General features: G+C 44.8%; 1 protein-coding gene across 3 annotated transcripts in view; it reads left to right on the top strand.

The window, feature by feature from the left end:
* Positions 1 to 24,575, top strand: part of SV2B (synaptic vesicle glycoprotein 2B) — a 229,594-nt gene that overhangs the window by 163,734 nt on the left and 41,285 nt on the right. For all 3 annotated transcript variants that reach the window (XM_061158634.1, XM_061158633.1, XM_061158635.1), the window contains exons 3-6: positions 10,149 to 10,329; positions 10,792 to 10,943; positions 18,956 to 19,089; positions 20,901 to 20,990. In XM_061158634.1, the coding sequence (XP_061014617.1) occupies positions 10,149 to 10,329; positions 10,792 to 10,943; positions 18,956 to 19,089; positions 20,901 to 20,990 (557 nt within the window). The remainder of the gene's footprint in view (positions 1 to 10,148; positions 10,330 to 10,791; positions 10,944 to 18,955; positions 19,090 to 20,900; positions 20,991 to 24,575) is intronic.

Here is a 24,575-nt window from a genome sequence, read left to right as displayed (position 1 = left end):
TCTCAGGCTTCCAAGAGTGGTAAACTGTGGGAAGGTGAACATATGGAGCAAACCATTAATAATACAGAGTTGTTTTAAGTGATATTTCTTATGTAGATTTCTCTTTGTCTTGCCTTTGGGTTCATAAGAGTCTCCGATGATTTAGACTCTAAGCCTGCTTTTAGGCAAATGTAGGGGAGGTCAGGGGCTTCCCTAGCGGCTCAGTGGTAAAGAAGCTGCCTGCAGTTCTGGAGACCCAGATTCGATCCCTGGGTTGGGAAGATCCCCTGGAGGAGGGCATAGCAACCTATTCCAGTATTCTTGCCTGGAGCACCCCATAGACAGAAGAGCCTGGTGGGCTACAGTCCATGCAGTCGCAGAGTTGGACATGCTGGAAGAGACTAAGCAACAGCGGACAACAGGGAGCTTTTTATTTATTTATTTTTTGAATCTGTTATTTCTCAACTGTCTTCTGCTCGAAACAATCCTTATATCAAAGTGGCACATTTGGAGGCCACATATCCTGATTCCCTGCAACAGCATTCTGAGAAGCTCTTCTTGTTCTTTCGAGTTCCTGCTTTGCCCTGGACAGTGAGGTTTAGTAGCAAAAGTACCGGGCTCGGGTCCAGGAGACCAGAGTGCATGCAGGGCCAGCAGGGAGCCTCCGAGAATCCCTGGCCTTCTCTGGCACTCAGCCTCCGCACCCGGTGCAACATAGGCATTGAACTCAATGTCTAATTTCTAAGATTCATCAATTTGCCTATGTGTCTGCATCCATCACGGTGTAGTCAGGAGACAGAAATTATGCCAGTTATTGGAACAGACAGAATTAAATGTTAAAACAAAAACATTAATTAGGTAAGTATAAGTGAAATGTTTATAGAATGTATACTGAGGTAGGGACGGCAAGAAAGAATAATTTGGAATTATGATAACTTAGAAAGTGAGAGAAAGCAGCCCCATAGGGTTACAGCTCAGATCTCTGGAGAGGGGTCCTGGCTGGCTGGTGCTGTGTGAGGGGAGGGGAGGCAGGATGTGGCTGGTTCTGCTTTTAATAAATTAATAATAAATATAATAATTAATTTTATTGGCACATTTTAAACTTTTTATTTTGTCTTGAAGTCTAACCGATTAGCAATGCTGTGATAGTTTCATTTGGACAGCAAAGGGACTCAGTCTTACCTATTGTCTAGTTCCTTACTTTAGTCGCTCAGTCGTGTCCGACTCTTTGCGAGCCCATGGACTGTAGCCCGCCAGGCTCCTCTGTCTGTGGGGTTTCCCAGGCAAGGATACGGGAGTGGGTTGCCAAGGTTGCCATGCCCTTCTCAAGGGGATCTTCCCGACCCAGGGATCGAACCTGCAATTCGGGCGTGGCAGGTAGATTCTATCCTGCTGAGCCATCTGGGAAGCCCAGCCATTCACATACACGTGTCCATTCTCCCCCAGTGGCTCTGCTTATTGGATTCCGTTGCTGCGGCGGCGGAAGCGAACTGCTGCAGCCAGCATGGAAGAGTGTTGGCAGGTGAAACTTACGGGAGCAGAAAGCATAGGTCCTTGCCCCTTCACCAGCCTGTAAGCCGCCCTCTAGTGCCTCCTACTGGCAGGGCTTGCAAAACACATGTCGTTTGTGGACAGTGTAGGGGCTGGAAGGGTGGCTTTGGAGCTGAGACGGAAGAGCTCAATACCTGGCGCAGTGTTTATTGCTGAGATTGCAAACTGGTGGCCCAGAAGCAACTTAGGGCCACATCTGACCCATCTGTGCTGGGTGACAGTCACAAACGTTTAACCATCCATTCATGTTTGTTTTTTTGTTTGTTTTTTGCTTTTTCATTATTACCCCAACATTTATTATGAAAAATCTCAAACATACAGAAAGATACAAATAATTTTACAATATACACTTATATACCTACTACTTAGATTCTGCAATTAATATTTTACTATATTTGCTTCATTGCCTACCTCTCCACAAAACTGCCTTTTTAAAAATTACTTTTTATTTTTAAAAAGATTTTTGGTCACTCTGTGTAGCACAGGGGAATGTTAGTTCCCTGACCAGGGATGAAACCCACACCCCCTGCATTGGAAGCACAGGGTCTTAACCTCTGGACCGCCAGGGAAGTCCCAGCACAAACTAGCCTTTAAAAATTCCAGTTATAGGATGCTTACAAAAGACATATCTAAAACAAAACACCATAGAAAAGTTAAGGGAATTCAAAAGTCATTTGGCTTTACCCAAATAATTTGAAAATGTACATCCACACAAAAACCCACCCACCGAAGCTTATAGCAACTTTATTCATAGTTGCCCATACTTGGAAGCAACAAAGATCTCCTTCAGTAGGTGAATGGATAGACCAACAGCGGTATAGCCATACAGTGGGATGTTATTCTTTACTCTGGGTTTGTTTTTATAACCTGACAATCTTCTTCCTGAGAAATCCACAGAATTTCACCTTTCTCGTTTTGTATTTTTTACAAACAAATGAGTGGGAAGGCAGCTTGAAGGTTGCATGCTCAGCTGACTCTTAGTAATCCTGTGGACTGTAGCCCGCCAGGCTCCTCTGTCCATGGGTTTTCCCAGGCAAGAATACTGGTGTGGGTTGCCTTTTACTTTTCCAGGGGATCTTCCTGACCCAGGGGTCGAACCCGTGTCTCCTGCGTCTCCCGCATTGACAGGAGGTTCTTTACCATGGAGCCACCTGGGAATCCCAGCTTGGAGTTTAGCTACTTCAGTAATCAGTTTGCAGATGTGGTGGCCAGGCCCTTGGAGGGTGAGGGGATGTCTCTCAAATTGTGCAACCAGTGAACCAGATCTTTGGGTTCCGGGGACCAGGATTCTCATCACTACCCCTCCTTGTGTTTCCCTGAGGGTGGGTGTACACTAGCCTCTCACTACTCAGAGTGTGGTCCATGGACCACAGCACCAGTCTTGCTAGAAAGGCAAAATCTCAAGCTCCAACTCAGACCTATTGAATTGAGAATCAGAATCTGATATTAAGAAGATCCCTGCATGATTTGTGTGCATAGAGAAATTGGAGAAGTGCTGAAGATAGCTTTATTGAAGTAAGAGAAAAATGGAACTTCTTTTGGACTCTGGTGTTTTTCTCAGGGGTGGGGCCAGGGTGTGGGGTGTATGCATGCATGCTAAGTCGCTTCAGTTGTGTCCGACTCTGTGTGACCCTATGGACAGCAGCCCGCCAGGCTCCTCTGTCCATGGGATTCTCTAGGCAAGAACACTGGAGTGGGTTGCCAGTTTCTTCTTCAAGGGTGTACGGATGGGCTCTTACCAAATGTCCTGACCATTTGTCTGATTCTTGTCTCCCCTTCTCCTAAGTTTGTAGGACCACATGCATGTAGACAGCACATGTGCATGCAATCATACATGTGTATGCATGGTCTCTCTCTCTCTCTCGCACACATACATCCTCTGCGCCATTTATAACCTGGCCTCGGTCCTTACCAGCCCCAGTTCCTTGCCAGGTGTCCCACGTGGACATTCTCTTTGTGAGCCCATGGACTGTAGCCTGCCAGGCTCCTCTGTCCATGGGATTCTCCAGGCAAGAATACTGGAGTGGGTTGCTATTCCCTTCTCGAAGGGGTCTTCGTGACCCAGGGACCAAACCCGGGTCTCCTGTCTAGTGGCCAGGGCTGAGTCCGTGTTTGCTGTTTTGCTGCTGCTATAGGATGTCTTAGGCTTCTTAAGTGTGTTGAGTACGTCAGATTGGTTCAGTTCAGTTGCTTGGTTGTGTCCGACTCTTTGCGACCCCATGGACGCCAGGCTTCCCTGTCCATCACCAACTCCCAGAGCTTGCTCAAACTCATGTCCATCATGTCAGTGATGCCATCCAACCATCTCATCCTCTGTCGTCCCCTTCTCCTCCTGCCTTCAATCTTTCCCAGCAACAGGGTCTTTTCCAATGTGTCGGTTCTTAACATCAGGTGGCCAAAGTATTGGAGCTTCTGCATCAGCGTCAGTCCTTCCAATGAATATTCAGGATTGATTTCCTTTAGGATGGACTGGTTAGATCTCCTTGCTGTCCAAGGGACTCTCAAGAGTCTTCTCCAACACCACAGGTCATAAATATCAATTCTTCGGTGCTCAGATTTCTTTATAGTCCAACTCTCAAATTGTACATGACTACTGGAAAAACCATAGCTTTGACTACACGGACCTTTGTTGGCAAAGTAATGTCTCTGCTTTTTAATATGTTGTTGAGGTTTGTCATAGCTTTTCTTCCAAGGAGCAAGCATCTTTTAATTTCATGGCTGCAGTCACCATTTGCAGTGATTTTGGAGCCCAAAACAATAAAGTCTGTCACTGTTTTCATTGTTTCCGCTGTTTGCCATGAAGTGATGGGAACAGATGCCATGATCTTATTTTTCTGAATGTTGCACTTTAAGCCAACTTTTTCACTCTACTCTTTTACTTTCATTAAGAGACTGTTTAGATCTTCTGTACTTTCTGCTATAAGTGTGGTGTCATCTGCCTATCTGAGGTTATTGGTATTTCTTCTGGCAATTTTGATTCCAGCTTGTGCTTCATCCAGTCTGGCATTTCTCAGGATATACTCTGCATATAAGTTAAATAAGCAGGGTGACAACATACAGCCTTGACGGACTCCTTTCCCGATTTAGAACCAGTCTGTTGTCCCATGTCCAGCAACAGCTCTAACTGTTGCTTCTTGACCTGCATACAGATTTCTCAGGAGGCAGGTCAGGTGGTCTGGTAGTCCCATCTCTTTAAGAATTTTCCACAGTTTGTTGTGATCCACACAGTCAAAGGCTTTGGCATAGTCAATAAAGCAGAAAGAGATGTTTTTCTCGAACTTTCTTGCTTCTTCGATAATCCAGAGGATGTTGGCAATTTGATCTCTGGTTCTTCTACCTTTTTTAAATCCAGCTTGAACATCTGGAAGTTCACAGTTCACATACTGTTGAAGCCTGGCTTGGAGAATTTTGAGCACTACTTTGCTAGTGTGTGAGATGAGTGCATTTGTGCAGTAGTTTGAACATTCTTTGGCATTGCCTTTCTTTGGGATTGGAATGAAAACTGACCTTTTCCAATCCCGTGGCCACTGCTGAGTTTTCCAGATTTGGTGGCATATTGAGTGTAGCACTTTCACAGAATCATCTTTTAGGATTTAAAAGAGCTCAGCTGGAATTCCATCACCTCCACTAGCTTTGTTCGTAGTAATGTTTCCTGAGGCCCACTTGACTTCACATTCCAGGATGTCTGGCTCTAGGTGAATGATCACACCATTGTGGTTATCTGGGTCATGAAGATCTTTTTTGTACAGTTCTTCTGTGTATTCTTGCCACCTCTTCTTAATATCTTCTGCTTCTGTTAGGTCCATACCGTTTCTGTCCTTTATTGTGCTCGTCTTTGCATGAAATATTCCCTTAGTATCTCTAATTTTCTTGAAGAGAGCTCTAGTCTTTCCCATTCTATTGTTTCCCTCTATTTCTTTGCACTGATCACTGAGGAAAGCTTTCTTATCTCTCCTTGCTATTCTTTGGAACTCTGCATTCAGATGGGTGTACCTTTCCTTTTCTCCTTTGCCTTCAGCTTCTCTTCTTTTCTCAGCTATTTGTAAGGCCTCCTCAGGCAACCATTTTGCTTTTTTGCATTTCTTTTTCTTGGGGATGGTCTTGATCACTGCCTCTTGTACAATGGCATGAACCTCCGTCCATAGTTCTTCAGGCACTGTCTATCAGATCTAGTCCCTTAAATCTATTTTGTTACTTCTGCTGTATAATCATAAGGGATTTGATTTAGGTCATACCTGAATGGTCTAGTGGTTTTCCCTACTTTCTTCAATCTAAGTCTGCATTTGGCAATCAGGAGTTCATGATCTGAGCCACAGTCAGCTCCTGGTCTTATTTTTGCTGACTGTATAGAACTTCTCCATCTTTGGCTGCAAAGAATATAATCAATCTGATTTCGATATTGACCATCTGGTGATGTCCATGTGTAGAGCCTTCTCTTGTGTTGTTGGAAGAGGGTGTTTGCTATGACCAGTGCATTCTCTTGGCAAAACTATGTGAGCCTTTGACCTGCTTTGTTTTGTACCCCAAGGCCAAATTTGCCTGTTACTCCTGGTAGCTCTAGACTTTCTACTTTTGTATTCCAGGCCCCTATAAAGAAGAGGAAATCTTTTTTGGGTGTTAGTTCTAGAAGGTCTTGTAGATCTTCATAGAACCATTCAACTTCAGATTCTTCAGCGTTACTGGTCGAAGTATATACCTGCTACCCCATTATCTATTCCTGTATAACTCAGTGGCTTAAAGCCACTGTAGCATCTGCTTTGCTCACGGAGCTGTAGTTTGGGTAGGGATTCCCTCCTCCTTCCTTCCCCTTTCCTCCCTTCCTTTATTCCCCTAAATATATATTTATTTATTTGACTGTGTCTGGTCCTAGTTGCAGCATGTGGGATCTTCGTTGAGGCTCATGGACCTTCCAGTTTCGACTCATTGGCTTAGTTGCTTGGGACATGTGAGATCTGAGTTCCCTGACGAGGGATCAAACCTGCGTCTCCTGCATTGCAAGGTAGATTCTTAACCACTGGACAGTCAGGGATTTTAAACCACTGGACCCCCTTCCTCCCTTTCAATATCTCTTTCTTTATTCCAAGTGTTTACTAACCAGGTATCACGAGACCAACACAAGTCATTTGTTGGCTGAATGCGATGCTGGAAGTTCTAGGCAGTTGTTGTTCAGTCGCTTGGTCATGTCCTCTTTGCAGCCCGTGGACTGCAGCACACCAGTCTCCCCTGACCTTCACTGCCTCCCCGAGTTTGCTCAAACTCATCGTGTCCACTTGAGTTGGTGATGCCATCCAACCATCTCCTCCTTTGCCACCCCTGTCTCCTCCTGCCCACAGTCTTCCCCAGCATCTAGGCAGGGAGTTGTATTAAAATGAGGCCAACCAAACTTGGAAGCTGCACATGCCTACCTGGGGAAAATAGTTCCCTCTCTGCTCTGGTCTAGAAGCCTGAATTACCAAGCATGAGGAATGATGTAAAACTCCAGAGTGGGCTGGTATAATGTAAATGTAAAAGTAACTGGGCTGGTGGTGACCTCCCAGGGGTCTGTCTGGGAGGGGAGAAGAAGGGCAGGGCATCTCATGTGTGGGGCTCTGGCCACGGGTGTCATGTTACATAGGTTGTCTGAGTCTGAGGAAATAGAACCCAGTTCTTTCCTGGGGAGGGCCTGGTCAGGCAGGGGCAGGGTTTGGGGCTTTTCTAATTGGTTGGGGCCTCAGATGCTGGTAGGAAACGAGCATGGACACCAGGCAGAAAGCCAGTCTTGCAGACTAGCGCACCTGGTGAGAGTAACAGGAAATCTACAGCCCGACCCAGGCGCAGGACCCAGTTCATTCTTTTTTAAAATACTTATTTACTTTTATTTCATTTCTTTTTGGCTGTGCTGGGTCTTTACTGCTGTGCACAGGCTTTGTCTGGTTGCAGCGAGTGAGGACTACTCTCTAGTTGTGGTGTGAGGGCCTCTCATTGCGGTGGCTTCTCTTGGTGGGGAGCAGAGGCTCTAGGCAGGCAGGTCAGTAGTGCCCGCACACAGGCTTAATCGCCCCGAAGCAAGTGGGATCTGCCTGGACCAGAGCTCCAACCAATGTCCCCTGCATTGCATGGTGGATTCTTAACCAGGGAAGCCCCCAATTCATTCTTGATAGAGACGGGTCATGACCACAGAAGATAGTTTTAAGACATCCTCATCAGTGAGTAAGGCATTGAGACGTAACACTCAGTGGCTAAGAACTGGGCAAGATTAAGTCTGCCAGGAGCCAGATGCTTAAAGCCCTTGGCCGCTCAGGGCTGAATCAGGCAGATAAACTCAGAGTCTAGTGGGAACACTAACCAGACATCATTACAATACAGCATGACCCAGGCCTGACTGGGTTTGCAAGTCTTGGCTCATTTTCTCAAACACAGATGTCAATGACCTAATAAAGTGGGAGACTGCTCACTGTATTTTCTAAGCTGTGGGCTGGGAAACTGGTAAAATAGTAGTGGAGAAAAATCTTGAGCCCAGGAGCATAGGTATAGCACTTTCCCCTAGACATCATCATATCTGACTCACTGCAGGTCTTTGCCCAAATGTCCCAGTTCCCCGAGGGATCTCTGAACCATCTTATTTGGAAATGTCACCTCCCACTCTGATTCTCCCTGTCCCTGCCTCCGTGTTATTTTTCTTTGTATCGCTTTCAGCAACCCACTTACTGTATATTTCACTCACTTATTTATCATCATCTCTTTTCCCAACTGTAATGTAAGGGCCATGAAGGCAGGGATCTTCATGCCTTTGTATCCTGCTGTGTTCCCAGTGATGGAAACATGGGCTAAGTCACTTCAGTCATGTCCGACTCTTTGTGACCCCATGGACTGTAGCCCGCCAGGCTCCTCTGTCCATGGGATATCCCAGGCAAGAATACTCAAGTGGGTTGCCATGCCCTCCTCCAGGGGATTCTTCATGACCCAGGGATCGAACCAGAGTTTCTTATTTTTTTGCATTGACAGGTGTGTTCTTTACCACTAGCACCACCAAATAGCACTTAACTTATAACAGGCATTGAAGGAATGCCTGTAGACTCATAGGTGTGCTTCCTTGACTGATGTCATATGTGGAAGGGAAAAAGGAAATAGCTTATTTCTTGGCTTTGAGTTGTGTAGAGGTGAAAAGTGACAAGGCATGTGAGTGAAGGAAATCCTAGTTAGTGAAAACCACTGACAGCACCAAAGTTATCTTCTTTCATCTCATAAAATAAAATAATAAAAGAAGGGAATCTGCCACTGGGCAGATAAAGCAGAGCATACTTCATTTGCTCCTTTTGGGTCCCTCCCTTCAAGCTGATTAAACAGCTAATGAAGATTTTGGCTGTACATGGGCCCTTCAGCACACATCTGCCTAAATAAAGCATCCACGGGTCAGGAGAAGCTTCCTTTCCGTGAAAGATAAATGATCTTCTTCATCTGATTTACAGTCAAGGTTGAGCAAAGGACACTTACCTGATTTGTATTCAGGATTTCCACTGCATGAAAGACCCTCTCCAAAACTTCCTTCTTGGGTTTAGTAAATAATGTATCAATATATTCTTAGCAACAGTCATTGATAAATAGTAAGTATTCAGTTTTTAGTTGGAAAGAATTATCCGTGTGCTTCTAGAGATCTGCCACCTCTATGAGGATGCTGGTTTCATTGGAATTCCATAAATATGTCCATAACAGTGTATTTATTTATATTCGTATATCTTAAGGTAACTGATGGGGCTTCCCCGGTGGCTCAGTGGTAAAGAATCCGCCTGCCAATGCAGGAGACCTGGGTTCAATTCCTGGGTGAGGAAAATCCCCTGGAAGAGGAGATGGCAACCCACTCCAGTATCCTTGTCTGGAGAATCCCATGGACAGAGGAGCTTGGTGGGCTACAGTTCATGGGGTCACAAAGAGTCAGACACAACTGAGTGACTAAACCACCACCAGGGTAACTGATTGTATTACAAAGTGCGTAGTAGTTACATCTGTTGAAGAAAGGATAGCTCATGGCTGCTCTCTTCTACAGTCTCCTGAGAAATCTCAACATTTAAAGTAATTATAGTCCAATAAAAAAAAAGAAATCTGAACATTGGTTGTGGCTTGGAAAAGGTCCTTCTTGGCTGTCTAATAAAATAAACTGTCTTGTTGGTAATTGCTCTTGTCACTCTCATCGTGTCTTTCCCCTCCCAATGGTCCCCATACCTGCCTCACCACACTTTTTCCTGGGAAATTTGTCTTTAAGCACAACCCCACAGGTAAGGACATTTGAGGCACCGCCACTTTTTTGTTTAAAAATAAAAATGACAGAATTTCCTTCAGCTGCACATTACGCATTTCAAAGAAAGGTACGTCAAACCCAGTTCTGGTTGATCTATTTTAGCATGTGTACATATGTGTCAACCTGGTGAGGCTGTTATTTTCTGAATAGCGTTCCCCAGAAGTCGCATTTGTCCAACATGTCTAATTTGCCGTCGACATCTGTCACACTCCACCTTTTATGTCTGTGACACAGAATTTCTAGGATACATTAAGATGGGTATCAGGTTTTCTAAAACATCGCACGGTCTCTAATCTCTTGTCTCCTCTCTCCACCCTCCCTTCTCTCTTTCTCTTCCTCACAGGGCTGATAGTCTACCTAGGAATGATGGGGGGAGCCTTTGTCCTGGGGGGCCTGGCTGATAAGCTGGGGAGGAAGCGAGTCCTCAGCATCTCCCTGGCCATCAACGCTTCCTTTGCCTCCCTCTCCTCCTTCGTACAGGGATATGGAGCTTTCCTCTTCTGCAGACTCATCTCAGGCATAGGGTACGTAATCACAGAGGTTCAGCTGGCCCCTCCTGCCCCCAGACCATCCATCCATCCTGGTACTGTGCCTCTGAGTGGTCCTCCAGAAAACCTTGAACTGAATTCTGTTTTTAAATTTTTGGCTGTACCTCACGGCATGTGGTACCTTAGTTCCCCAACCAGGAATCGAACCCATGCCTCCTGCAGTGGAAGGCAGAGTCTTAACCACTGGACCACCAGGGAAGTTCCTGAATTCTTGTGTGACTTCCAAGATACTGTGTTAAGGTTGAATCTTAGAAAGGGGTTAGGTTGCAAAGTCAGTGTATAAGTCAAAAGAACCTAATGCTGCCGTAGACTGGTCTTTTGAATTGACTGAGTTGTTTCACCACTTGGCCCAAGGGCGGGACAAGGCAATTGTGTTCCTGGTCTGACTGTTTTTAGTGTCTGACTTGGTTCTTCCTTTCTGGCGTTTTTTCTCTGCAGTATTGGGGGTGCTCTGCCCATCGTGTTTGCCTATTTTTCTGAATTCTTGTCCCGGGAAAAGCGAGGAGAGCATCTCAGTTGGCTGGGCATCTTCTGGATGACTGGTGGCATCTACGCATCTGCCATGGCCTGGAGCATCATCCCGCACTACGGTGAGTGCAGAGAGCTTCAAAGGGCCGAGGGGCCTTGGTTCTCAGACACCTGCATCTGCACAGCATTTCCTGTCCTCAGCCTGAATCCCACACTCTCACACACAGTTCCTGTGTACAACCTTGATCTTTCTAAAGAACGTCCAGCACTGGGGACTCATTGCTAATTTCAGTACACGTCTGTCTGGAAATAACACAGTCTACCCTCTCTCTCCTCCTCCCTCCTTCTCTCCTTTCCTCTCTTTTATTTGAAAGGATTTCGACCTTCATATCCAGCCCTCTTCCTCACGGCAAATTAGGCTCCATCCCCTTCTCCAGGGGAACTTCCCGACCTAGGGATCAAACCTGGGTCTCCTGCATTGCAGGTGGATTCTTTATCATCTGAGCCACCCGGGAAGCCCTTTAAAGCAGACTTCATCTCCAGTTCTCCTCCTCACAATAAGTTAGGCTCAGTAATTCCTTTTTATAGGTGCTGGAGCAGAGGCCAAGAAGTTGGTAACTCGGCCAGATTGATGACGTGGCCTTGGCATGACCTTGAATCCTGACGCCCCCTCCCTCACAGAACAGTGCTCTCGTGTATTTTCCATTTTACTTCCTGCTGTCCCTCTTTTGGTTGCAGACACGGAGCAGCCCTTACAGACAAGGTCTTGGTTTCAGCCGAGACAATTTTATTATCTTGGTTAATTGTGAAAACTGGATTTTCAGGACAGAGACTTGGCAATATTAACTTTCACTATTGGATTTTATTAAGGGTAAAGTAGGGAGAAGGCAGCAGTTTTGAATTCGATTATGCCTTTGGAGTATCCTGGGTAATGCCATTAACGTCCTTCAAAATTATTTTTGGCACACTGCTGATTATGGGTGTAGGCTTTGCCATCATCTAGAATCCTGCAGACCATAGGGACGAGCAGACACCTGCCCCTGATGTTAACCAACACTTCTCTACCCATTCCCCTCCTTGGTGTGTGTGTGTGTTTATTAAAGTACAGTTTATTTGCAATGTTGTGTTAGTTTCAGGTGTATAGGAATGTGAGTCAGTTATTCTTTTTCAGATTCTTTCCCCATATAGTTTATTACAAAATATAGAATATAGTTCCTATGCTATGTAGTAGGTCCTTAATGGTTTTTTAATTTATATATAGTAGTGTGTATATGTTAATCTCAAACTTATAGCTTATCCCTTCCCCACTATGCCCTTTGGTAACCGTTCATTTGTTTTCTATATCTGTTAGTCTGTTTTGTTTTGGAAATCAGTTCAAGTGTATCATTTTTAGGTTCTACATATAAATGATATCATAGGATAATTGTCTTTCTCTGTCTTCACTTAGTCTGATAATCTCTGGATCCATCCATGTTGCTGCAAATGGCATTATTTCATTATTTTTTATGGCTCAGTAATATTCCATAGTATGGCTTCCCTGGTGGCTCAGTGGTAAAGAATCTGCCTGCAAAACAGGAGCCTCTGGAGATGATGTGGGTTTGATCCCTGGGTGGGGAATATACCCTGGAGGTGGGCATAACAATGCACTCCAGTATTCTTGCCTGGAGAATCCTACGGACAAAGGAGACCGGATGGGCTACAGTCCACAGGGTTGCAAAGAGTCAGACACAACTGAAGTGACGTACCATGCATGCATGCATTATTCCATAATGTATATCACATGTTCTTCATCCCTTCAGCTGTCCATGGACATTTAGGTTGCTTCCATGTCTTGGCTACTGCAGTAGTGCTGCTATGAACACTGGGGTGGATGTAGCTTTTTGAATTAGGATTTTCTCTAGATAATGCCCAGGAGTGGGATTGCAGGATCATATGGTAATTCTATCTTTAGTTTTTTAGGGAACCTCTATACTGTTGTCCATAGGTGGATGTACCAATTTGCATCTCCACCAACAGTGTAGGAGGGTTCCTTTTTCTCCTGGCATGCTTGTTTTAAATCTAACCCTCATTGGTGTCTGTTCTGGGCTAACGGAGGCTTCAGCATTATCTTTTTAAGAAGAAGCAATCTTCTTTGATTGGTATAGTTAAGGAGATGCTGGGTATATTACCCTGAGAACCTGATCAACCCTGAAATCTCAGTGGTTTAATACCAAAGACATTTCCCCTCCTTCAAAGCTGGCTGGTCTTTCTGATCTGTGGGCAACTCTGCTCCTCAGTAGTCTTAGGGCTCAGGTTCCTCCCAGGGTGTGCCTCCCCTCTTCAGCATGTAACCTACATGCTGGTTCAGGAAAACAGCATGGGCAGTTGCATGTGGGTGCTTTTGAAGGGCAGGGTAGGAAGTGGATCACATCCTCTTTGCTCACATCCCCTTGGCCCCAGATCTGTAATGCGACCACTGGGCAGTGTAACCTAGCTGTGTGCCCTGAAGCCGAAGGAAACGGGTTTGAGACCATATACCCCTGGATTTTGTATCAGAAACAGAGACAGAAATACGAACAGAAACAATGAAATAAAGAGTCGATGTTTCCCAGGTAATTCTGTTACCATAGGTAGTTCTCCCTGGAGAAGGGCATGGCAACCCATACCAATATTCTTGCCTGGAGAATCCCACGGCCAGAGGAGCCCAGCAGGCTACAGTCCATCAGGTCACAGGTGGACACAAATGAGGTGACTAAGCATGCACGCAGGCAGTTTTTCATAATTTTAGATACAAAACTGTATTATTCCCCATATTAGGCTCTGCATTCTACCCTTCCCTCAAAGGCACACTTTAATTATCCAGGCTGTTGGTTACATGGGTCCAAGGAATAGCTTTTGTCCTTGCTATTAATATAATATCATTTCCCCTGGTCATTGATCCAAATGTGTTAACGGTAAGAAACTATTTCTACATATAAATTGAATTAGAAAAATTTGTTGGGAGGGGAACAAATAGACTCTGGATAAAAGCGGAGTCAAAATAGCAGGGCTGTGTAATTTGGAACAAGTCACTCTAGCTTGTCCAGGCTTAGTTCCTTCATCTATAAAATGAAGGGAGAAAGAAGTGAAGGGAATTGACTCTAGAGATCTGATCTGTGCCAGCCCTAACAGCCAGCAGTTCTTGGGATGCAAAGAATGTCGAGAAAATTTTGGAGATGATTCTAGTACTTGCCTGGCTTCCCTCCAAGCTGCACTAGCAATTCTAGCCCTGTTTGCAGACTGCTTGTTCTGTAAGAGAACTGCCCCCACAACCAACCAATGAGCAAAGGTTCTTGGCTTCCCTCTGATTGGATCAGCTTAGGTCATATGCTCACCTCAGCCAATCACTAAACCCCAGAGGATGCCCCCTACTGAGGGTTTCATATACTTCATTCCCCACCCCTAGCATTGGGGGTGGGGCTAGTCCCACCCAAACCACAAGTCTGCAACCCAGTGGGGAAGGACTGGAAAGATTTTGTGAGGTGGGTGAGCAGCCCACAGTAGTCACTACAAACTATGTCACTTTTTCACTTCACTTTACACACTAACATGTGCCAATGTCTGGGCGTCTGATTTTTAAAGAAGCAATAAAATAATTCAGGTTGGGAACTTGTTGATCAAGACTGAATGGGATGCCCTTGGCAGAGGGGCCATAAGGCTGCTGGCTGATAGCAGGGCTTGTGCTTAAATATCCTACTCCAAATGGACAGGATATTTTCCTATTTGTATGCTTTTGTGGGCTGCAAGGAGATCCAACCAATCAATCCTAAAGGAAATCCATCCTGAATATTCATTGGACAGACGATATTGAAGCTGAAACTCCAATACTTTGGCCGTCTGATGTGAAGAATTGACTCACTGTAGAAGACCCTGATGCTGGGAAAGATTTAAGTGCAAGAGGAGAAGGGGATGAAAGAGGATGATATAGTTGGATGACTGCACAGACTCGATGAACATGAGTTTGAGCAAGCTCCAGGAGTTGGTGATGGACAGGGTAGGCTGGCGTGCTGCAGTCCATGGGGTCACAAAGAGTCAGACATGACTGAGTGACTGAACTGAATTGAACTAATGCTTGTATGAAATCTGTAGCTTTTACATGCCATTTAAAAATACTGGCCTCTTAGATGATTAGGCTTGAAGGCTTGAAACACACATTTACTTGAGGGCAAGCCACCCTAGAAATATGGTAGACTAAAATCACGGTGTAACAGGAGTGACTATTTATCTTAAGCCTCATTTTTACCAGAACCAGATGTTTTGTCCACAGTGAACCAGTTATTTGGTGATTTTTTTTTTTAATAGACCTAAGACATTAATCCTCTAACATCGCCTCCACTCAGCAGGGACAAATGCAGGGGTGATCCAGAAAGGAGACTGAATGTTTGTACGTAACTTGTACAAACCATTTAATTGCTTTTGCTGGAATGAAATGATGTGAGGTCTTGGCACCAGGAATTTGGGTGACGGAATCATTAAGAAAGAAAATTACAAAGCTCAAAATGTTTTTCTGGGAAGTCATGGGCACAGCCCTGAAAAAAGTGGCTATATTATGGAAGATTAATTCCCACTGTAGTCAGCAGCACCAGCTGTTTGTGAGATCCTGATGGAGAAAAAGTAGGGCAAGCTAAAAGATCAGTGAACAGGACAATCCTTGTTTCCAGATTAGCAGTTGTTCCATATATTTGGAAGCAGTTTGCTATTTAATTTTATTTAATTTAAGGCCCCGAAGATGTGCCTAATGAAGTACAGGTTACTAAGTCACCGTAAAAACCAGAGAGGCATAAGGGAATAATGGATTTTGGATAACTTGCACATATTATCATTAAGAAAAAAATATCTCTCTGAGGCAGAGTACTTTCTAAAGATAACTGTTTCTGTTCTTCTCTTGTTACCCACCTGAGTTGGATGGTTGTGTGGTTTTGATCTTGTTCAACTTTATTTCTAGTTACACCAGAATGGTTTTTGAACATGAGCTGAGGATGTGGAAATCTTCCTATGGTATTGTCTTCCTCTTTCAGTTGTCACTCCCAGGAGAAAGGAAAGGCTTTTTAATTAAAATTAAAATAAACAAGCAAACCCCAGTGATATCGGAGGGAGGACAGGCTGTGCATAAAGAGGTTTGATTCTGATTGAGAAGGCTGGATGTATTATGTATATTATGTTCTGTGGCCATTGTGTAAAAGTGGCCACAGTCCCGTGCTTTTCCACCTGGGATTCTCTCTGGCCAGTCCTTTCACTCTGCAAATAGAATTAGAAATATCTGCAGAAACAAGAGATATTAGGAATCTCTGGCAAGTAGGACAAATTGAACTGCAGTGGTGAGTAATAGACTTTAAGACATAAACCTCCCACTCTGGAGTTAGCCATTTAGTGTATTTTTCAAGTAAATGAAAAAGAGATTTTACAGCAGAATAATGTTTACCCTTTGAACTTGAGAAATCACTCTATTTATTTATAAAGTTAGGTCTTTTTAAGAAATGCTATTGGGGGACTTCCCTGGTGGTCTAGTGGTTAAGACTGCCTTCCAATACAGGGGGTGCATGTTTAATCCCTGGTTGGGTAGTGAAGATCCCACATGCCTTGAGGCCAAAAATCCAAAGCATAGAATCCACGGACAGTGCACAAGACCCTGATTTGATTCCTGGGCTGGGAAGGTCCCCTGGAGAAGGAATAGCCTTCCCACTGCAGTATTCATGGGCTTCCCTGGTGGCTCAAATGGTTAAAGAATCCACCTGCAATGGGGGACACCTGGATTTAATCCCTGGGTCAGGAAGATGCCCTGGAGGAGGGCATGGAAACTCACTCCAGTATTCTTGCCTGGAGAATCCCATGGACAGAAGAACCTGGCAGGCTACAGTCCTTGGGGTTGCAAAGAGTCAGACACGACAGAGAGACTGAGCAAAGCACAAACAACAGAAGATATACTGTAACAAGTTCAATAGAGACTTTTTAAGAATGGTCCCCGTCAAAAAACAGAATCTTAAAAAAACAAAACAAAACAGAAATGCTGTTGGAATTGTCTTCAGAGTTTGTTTTGAGTGGCTTGAGAGAACCAGTCTATTTCATAACCTTGGCTTTGAAAGAAAACAGTTCTTTTGCTGATCTTTGCTGATATTCACCTATTTTATTCAACATCTTTGGCACTAAATGTCCTGTAACTACTTCTAAACAAATCAAAGTTGCCCTCAAAGCAGGCGGGTTATTATTGATTGTTGGGGAGCTTTCACACACAGTGAATCTGTGGAAGTACCATTACCTGCATTCTGCAGCTGTGAAAACTCACCAACATAACAATAACGATGTGAGAAAGCCAGAATTTGAACTCTGACCTATGTGACTGCAGAAGTCCAGGCACTTTCCACTGTGTCACTGTTCCCTGAGACAGGGAAATTTGCTATTTGTAAAGATGTTTGAAATAACATTTTGTAGATTCTGAAGGCAATTTCCAAAAACGAGTTTTAGGAATACTTTGAATATAATGAAAGCTGAGTTGGAGCTAGTCACCTCTCTGTTTCAATGATTATGGAATTCCTTTGAACGTAGAAGCTCAGTTTCTTTAAAAAAAAAATTAGTGTTATGACTGACAGTGGTTTTCAAAGTGTGGTCCGAAGCCCTGTGCTTTGGAATCACTCAGAGCTGGTATCGCTCTTTGACGTGGGTGAGAGTGATCCCCCATCAAAACCCTAGGTCACATAAGGCCCTCCTCTGGCTTTCCTTTGTTCTCCCTGATGGCTCAGATGGTGAAGAATCTGCGTGCAATGCAGGAGGTGCAGGTTCGATCCCTGGGTTGGGAGGATACCCTGGAGAGGGGCATGGCAACCCACCTCAGTATTCTTACCTGGAGAATCCCATGGACAGAGGAGCTTGGCAGGCTACAGTTCATAGCGTTGCAAAGAGTCAGACAGGACTGAGGGACCAACACTTTCACTTTCTTGAAGGTCAATCTAAGACCAAGTGTCAGAAACTCTGACTACTTTATTTTCAATTGGAGTATAGTTGCTTTACAATGTTGTGTTAGTTTATGCTGTGCAATGAAGGGAATCAGCCATACGTATACACATGTCCCCCCCTTCTTGAGTCTCCCTCCCCCACCCTCTAGGTCATCACAGAGCACTGAGCTGAGCTTCCTGTGCTATAGAGCAGCTTCCAGCTAGGTGTCTATTTCTGCAGATGGTGACTGCAGCCATGAAGTTAAAAGACACTTACTCCTTGGAAGGAAAGTTATGACCAACATAGACAGCATATTAAAAGCAGAGACATTACTTTGCCAACAAAGGTCCCTCTAGTCAAGGCTATGGTTTTTCCAGTGGTCATGTATGGATGTGAGAGTTGGATTATAAAGAAAGCTGAGTGCCAGAGAATTGATGCTTTTGAACTGTGGTGTTGGAGAAGACTCTTGAGAATCCCTTGGACTGCAAGGAGATCCAACCAGTCCATCCTAAAGGAGATCAGTCCTGGGTGTTCATTTGAAGGACTGATGTTGAAGCTGAAACTCTGATACTTTGGCCACCTGATGCGAAGAGCTGACTCATTTGAAAAGACCCTGATGCTGGGAAAGATTGAAGGCAGGAGGAGAAGGGGACAACAGAGGATGAGATGGTTGGATGGCATCACTGACTCAATGGACATGAGTTTGGGTGGACTCTGGGAGTTGGTGATGGACAGGGAGGACAGGTGCTGCGGTCCATGGGGTCACAAAGAGTCGGGCACGACTGAGTGACTATGCTGAACTGAGTGTATATATATCAATGCTACTCTCCCAATTCATTCCACCTTCCCCTTTCCCCTGTGTGTCCACATATCTGTCCTCTATGTCTGTGTCTCTGTTTCTGCACTGTGAACAGGCTCATCTGTACCATATTTCTAGAGTGCATAAATAGACATTAATACACGATATCTGTTTTTCTCTTTCCGACTTACTTCACTTGGTATGATGGACTCTAGGTCCATCCGTATCAATACAAATAACCCAGTTTCATTCCTTTTCATGGCTGAGTAATACTCCACTGTGACTATATACTACACCTTTATCCATTCATTTGTCGACAGACATTTAGGTTGCTTCCATGTCCTGGCTGTTGTAAATAGTGCTGCATATCTGACTGCTTCTTCACAGGCTGGGGCTTCAGCATGGGCAGCAACTACCACTTCCACAGCTGGAGAGTGTTTGTCATCGTCTGCGCTCTGCCCTGCACCGTGTCCATGGTGGCCCTGAAGTTCATGCCAGAGAGCCCGCGGTTTCTGCTGGAGGTGAGTCAGTGTCCCCACCCCATGCGAGTTCTGCTGTCCTAGCCCCTCGATCCCAGGCCGGCTTTGACCTGGCCCATCATTAAACCCATCGTGATGGTGGCCTGCCCAGGATTCAAGGACTGCCAGAGCCAGAGGGGCTCGAGCTCACAGAGCGCAGAGCAGAGGCACTGCTTCCCAAATCTGGGCGGAGCTGGAGGGCACCCTCTCGAAGATGCTTCTGGTACCCATGCTCCCCAGAGGTCCTGATGACCTCCAAAGCTGCATGAAGGGGACTTACCTGGCAGTCCAGTGGTTGAGACAACATGCTTCCACTGCAGGAGGCACAGGTTCAATCCCTGGGCAGGGAACTAACATCCACATGCTGTGAGGCAGAAAACAAAACAAAACAAAAAACCCCCAAAGTGAAAAACAAAAAGCTGCACAGAGTTTTTTCCATGCTACTGTGGTGAACTGGGTTGTAGATATCTCCCTGCTCCCCAGCCCTTCAAGATTCTTGTCTTTTCAGGACCTCTCTCCTCCAAAAGGCTGCTCCCACAGTCCTAAGAGGTTTCCAACTTGATGGTAGTGGTGGAGGCTTTCATGCTTGCAGTGGTCAGATGGGTAGGGCTGGTGGAAGGGCGATAGGACTCCAAGGCTCTTATAGCCCCAGTTCTCAGCATCCACTCACAAGCTTCTTTCTAACTTTCTGCAGACTTTCTTATTGAATGTCTTCTTTCATCCCATTGGTCATGGGCAGATGCAGCAAAAAGTTTTTTTTTTTTTTAATCTAAGCTTATCTCAGAAGCTTTGATGTGTATTGCTCTCTAGGACTGCTGTAACAAAGGTACACAAACTGTCTCAGAGTCACAGAAATTTGTTGTCCCCCAGATCTGTTGGCTAAAAATGCTAAATCAAGGTGTTTGGAGGGCCACACTCCCTCAGAAGTCCTTAAGGCAGAGGTCCCCAACCTCTGGAATCGAGTGCCTGATGATCTGAAGTGGAGCTGATGTAGTGATAATAGAAATAAAGTGCACAATAAATGCAGTGCACTTGAATCCTCCCAAAACCACCCTCCGCATCCTGGTCCACGGAGAAATTGTTTTCCATGACACAGGTCCCTGGTGCCAAAATGGTTAGGGACCACTGCCATAGGGCAACCTTCACTTTGCCTCTTCCAGCTTCTGATGGGTTGCGTACATTTGGGGTGCTCCTTGGCTTGCAGCTCTTTCATTCCAATCTGTCTTTGTCACCACAAGGCATTCTCTCTGAGTGCCTCTAGGTCTTCACTTGGGCTTTTCTTATAAGGACACCAATCATGTTGGATTAGGGGCCCATGCTGCCCCAGTATGACCTCATCTTAATTAATTACATCTGCAGCAACTCTACTTCCAAATAAAGTCACCTTCTGGGGCACCGAGGGCTAGAACTTCAACATATCTTTTGGCGTGGGGGACACGATTGAACCTGTTATATGTTGGGTCTTGGCTTTAATCTGGCCGAGAGGATCATGGCTCCCACCTGTAGTCTATTCAACCTTAAAACTACAGGTAGTCACTCACAGCCTATGATGATAATAATACCCAGCATTTACACCTCTAAGGCACAGCCTGATTATGGCTCGTCCTGGTTTTTCACAGGCCATAGACTGTAACGTGTCCATGGCCAATGGCACAGCCTGATTATCGCCTGTCCTGGTTTTTCACAGGCCGTAGACTGTAACGTGTCCATGGCCAATGGCTAAGACTCGGGTATCAGCACCCTGCTGTTTCTGTTGGGTTTTCCACCTCTAATTAGCAAAGGACTGTTCATGTGTCTCTCCTTGGTTTTACCAGATGGGCAAACACGACGAAGCCTGGATGATTCTCAAGCACGTCCACGACACCAACATGAGGGCCAAGGGGGCCCCGGAGAAGGTGTTCACGGTGAGTGCGTGGTCACCTGTGCCAGCCGGAGCGGGGCTTCTCCTCTTCACTGCTTTGGTTTGCTAAAAAATAATTTTACTGCATAAGCACATCACGGAAAATTTGTCAAAAAGGAAATAAAGCCCCTGACATTCCTATTACTGCATCATAATTATTTTTTGTGTTTTGATGGATTCCTTCTTGGTACCACCAGTTGCTCAAAAATAGCAAAGGAAAAAACTAGCTGTATTCATACGGGGATAGCCAGAGGTACATATCTTTACATATAAATATATATTATTTAAGAGCTCTCATAGACATTCTACGTGTGTCTAATAGTATTCAGAATCATGTTTTTAAAAAATTATTTATTTTAATTGGAGGCTAATTGCTTTACAATATTGTGGTGGTTTTGCCATACATCGACATGACTCAGCCATGGGAGTACATGCGTCCCCACGGTCCCAGACACCCCTCCCACGCCCCTCCCCACCCCAGCCCTCTGGGCTGTCTCAGCGCACGGGCTTTGAGTGCCCTGTCTCATGCATCGAACTTGGACTGGTGATCTATTTCACATATGGTAATACACATATTTCAATGCTATTCTCTCAAATCACCCGACCCTCACCTTCTCCCACAGAGTCCAAAAGTCTGTTCTTTACATCTGTGTCCCTTTTCCTGTCTTGCATATAGGGTCGTTGTTACCATCTTTCTAAATTCCTTGCGTTAACATACCGTATTGGTGTTTTTCTTTCTGATTTATTTCACTCTGTATAATGGGCTCCAATTTCATCTACTTCATCAGAACTGACTCAAATGCATACTTTTTTATAGCTGAGTAATATTCCATGGTGTATATGTACAACAACTTTCTTATCCATTCATGTCCCGATAGACAGCTAGGTTGCTTCCATGTCCTGGCTATTGTAAACAGTGCTGTGATGAACACGGGGGTGCACGTGTCTCTTTCAGATCTGGTTTCCTCGATGTGTATGCCCAGCAGGGGGATTGCTGGGTCGTGTGGCAGTTCTATTTCCAGTTTTTTAAGGAATTTACACACTGTTCTCCATAGTGGCTGTACTAGTTTGCATTCCCAACAACAGTGGAAGAGGGTTCCCTTCTCTCCACACCCTCTCCAGCGTTTATTGTTTGTAGACTTTTTGATAGCAGCCATTCTGAATGGCATGAGATGGTACCTCATTGTGGTTTTGATTTGCATTTCTCTAATAATGAGTGATGTTGAGCATCTTTTCATGTGTTTGTTAGCCATCTGTATGTCTTCTTTGGAGAAATGTCTGTTTAGATCTTTGGCCCATCTTTTGATTGGGTCATTTATTTTTATGGTATGGAGCTGCATGAGCTGCTTGTATATTTTGGAGATTAATTCTTTGTCAGTTGTTTCGTTTGCTATTATTTTCTCCCATTCTGAAGGCTGCCTTTTCACCTTGCTTATAGTTTCCTTCATTGTGCAAAAGCTTTTAAGTTTAATTAGGTCTTGTTTGTTTATTTTTGCTTTTATTTCCATTACTTTGGGAGGTAGGTCATAGAGGATCTTGCTGTGATTTATGTCGGAGAGTGTTCTGCCTATGTTTTCCTCTAGGAGTTTTATAGTATAACATTTAGCTTAAATTTTTTCTTATACATGTGTATGTGTTAGTCATTCAGTTGTGCCCAACTTTGCAACTGCATGGACTGAAGAGGCAGAGGATCGACCTCTCAGAGAACAGAGATCCTCCTTCCTTCTCCCCATCCCCTCTTCCTTTCTCCCTCTTTAGTCCCCTCCCCTCCCCTATCCTCTCTGTGGAATAAAGCACATTTTTCTCCTTGACTCATGCAAAGGTTATGTCTTTTGAGTCTGAGCCCATTTCCCAGGGATTTTCCCACATGTGAAGCAGTTTATTAATGTACGGTGTTTATTCCACAATAACCCTGAACTCTCCTAAGAGGAGTCTTCCTTGGGTAGATTACTGTCCACTTCATTTGCATGTCTGTCCCTGTAACTATAAATCTCCCTGACCTTCCACCTCTGTCTTACCCTGCTTGCTGCATGCAGGACCTAACACACAGTGGTTTTTCTAAGGTTGCCCCTGGAAGGATCACTTCTAAACTAACTGCAGGTTGATACTGTGTGTAAAATAGATAACTCACGGAAACCTGCTGTATGGCACCGGGAACTCTACTTATGCGCTGCGGTGGCCGGAATGGGAAGGAAGTCCAAAAGAGAGGGGATGTGTGTAGACGTGTGATTTCCCAGTGGCACTAGTGGTAAAGAAGCTGCCTTCAGTGGAGGAGCTGCAGAAGGCTGGGGTTTGAGCCCTGGGTTGAGAAGATCCCCTGGTGGAGGGCATGGCAACCCACTCCAGTATTCTTGCCCAGAGAATCCCTGGACAGAGGAGCCTGGTGGGCTACAGTCTGCAGGGTCGCAGAATCAGACATGACTGAAGAGACTTTGCATGCACGTGACTGATTCATTTTGTTTTATAGTAGAAATTAATACAACATCATAAAGTAACTATCCTCTAATAAAAATTAAATAAAAAAATAAGCCAACCACAGAGTTGCCTGACTGGGACCCCTTTGTAGAGAAGTGGTCTGACTTTCTCTTTTAACAACCCATTCTAACATAAACAGCTTACTTTTAAGAAATGAGATATTGGCCTGAAAATTAATCAAAACTCCAAATTCCAAAGGTGAAACTGAGCCCTTACTTCATGAGCAGAATTCCTCATTTCAGGAAGGGTGTGTATGCCCCGGAAGAAAGCTTGGGCAGGAGTCAGTGAGCAGAGGGCTCTGAGACCTGGACTTTTGTCTTTCTCCAACACGCGTGCTGGTCACCAAGTCCTTGGGCGTAAACTCTGTTTTCAGTAGTTTTCACCCCTCCACAGGAAAAGGGAATCAGAAAGATTATGGACTCAGTATTTCCATAACTGATGCTGAAAGCTCAGCTTCTCTGTACACAGATGCTGAATCCAATCTCAGAGACAGTTTTGGATGAAGTAGAAATGAGTAGCTTTATTGCTTTGTCAGGAAAGGGGGGCCACAGCACACTAATGCCCTCAGAAATGTGTGTTCCAACTTGTGGAAGATAGTGAGAAGTTTCATAGTAGTTGCTCAAGGAGGGTGTGATCAGCTCATGGATGTTCTTCTGATGGGTTAGTGGTGAGTTAAGTGGGAGTCAGCATCATAAACCTTCAGGTCCAACTAGTCTGGGGTCTACGTGCTTGTGAGCAGCACATCATCATTAATAGTTAACTTCTCTCACCAGGAGGGGATTTCAGGATCTGTAAAAACAGCTCGAAGATATTATGTGTATCCATTGATGTGGAAACAGGACCTTGCTCCAAGGCTGCACTATTGTTTCTCCCTGATCTCTCATCCCTTCCCTAATGAATGGCTGCTTGGAACTGCCCTTTGGAACTCAGGGAAGGTCATGGAGGCTGAATGAAGGCTGTTTCCTATAATCAAAGAAATGGGGGACACAGAAAGGCCTTATGCCCAGGAGCCCCACAGGGTCCTACATGGGATCATGCTGACTTGATGATCATATTAATGTTGTAGAAGCGGATGACTGGATGGGGCAGGGGGAAAAGGGAAAAAAACAAAGGA

This window comes from Dama dama, chromosome 13, assembly GCF_033118175.1.
Source record: "Dama dama isolate Ldn47 chromosome 13, ASM3311817v1, whole genome shotgun sequence".
NCBI lineage: Eukaryota > Metazoa > Chordata > Mammalia > Artiodactyla > Cervidae > Dama > Dama dama.
Note: the sequence above shows the minus strand (reverse complement) of the source record. Positions and strands in the feature narration are given on the sequence as shown.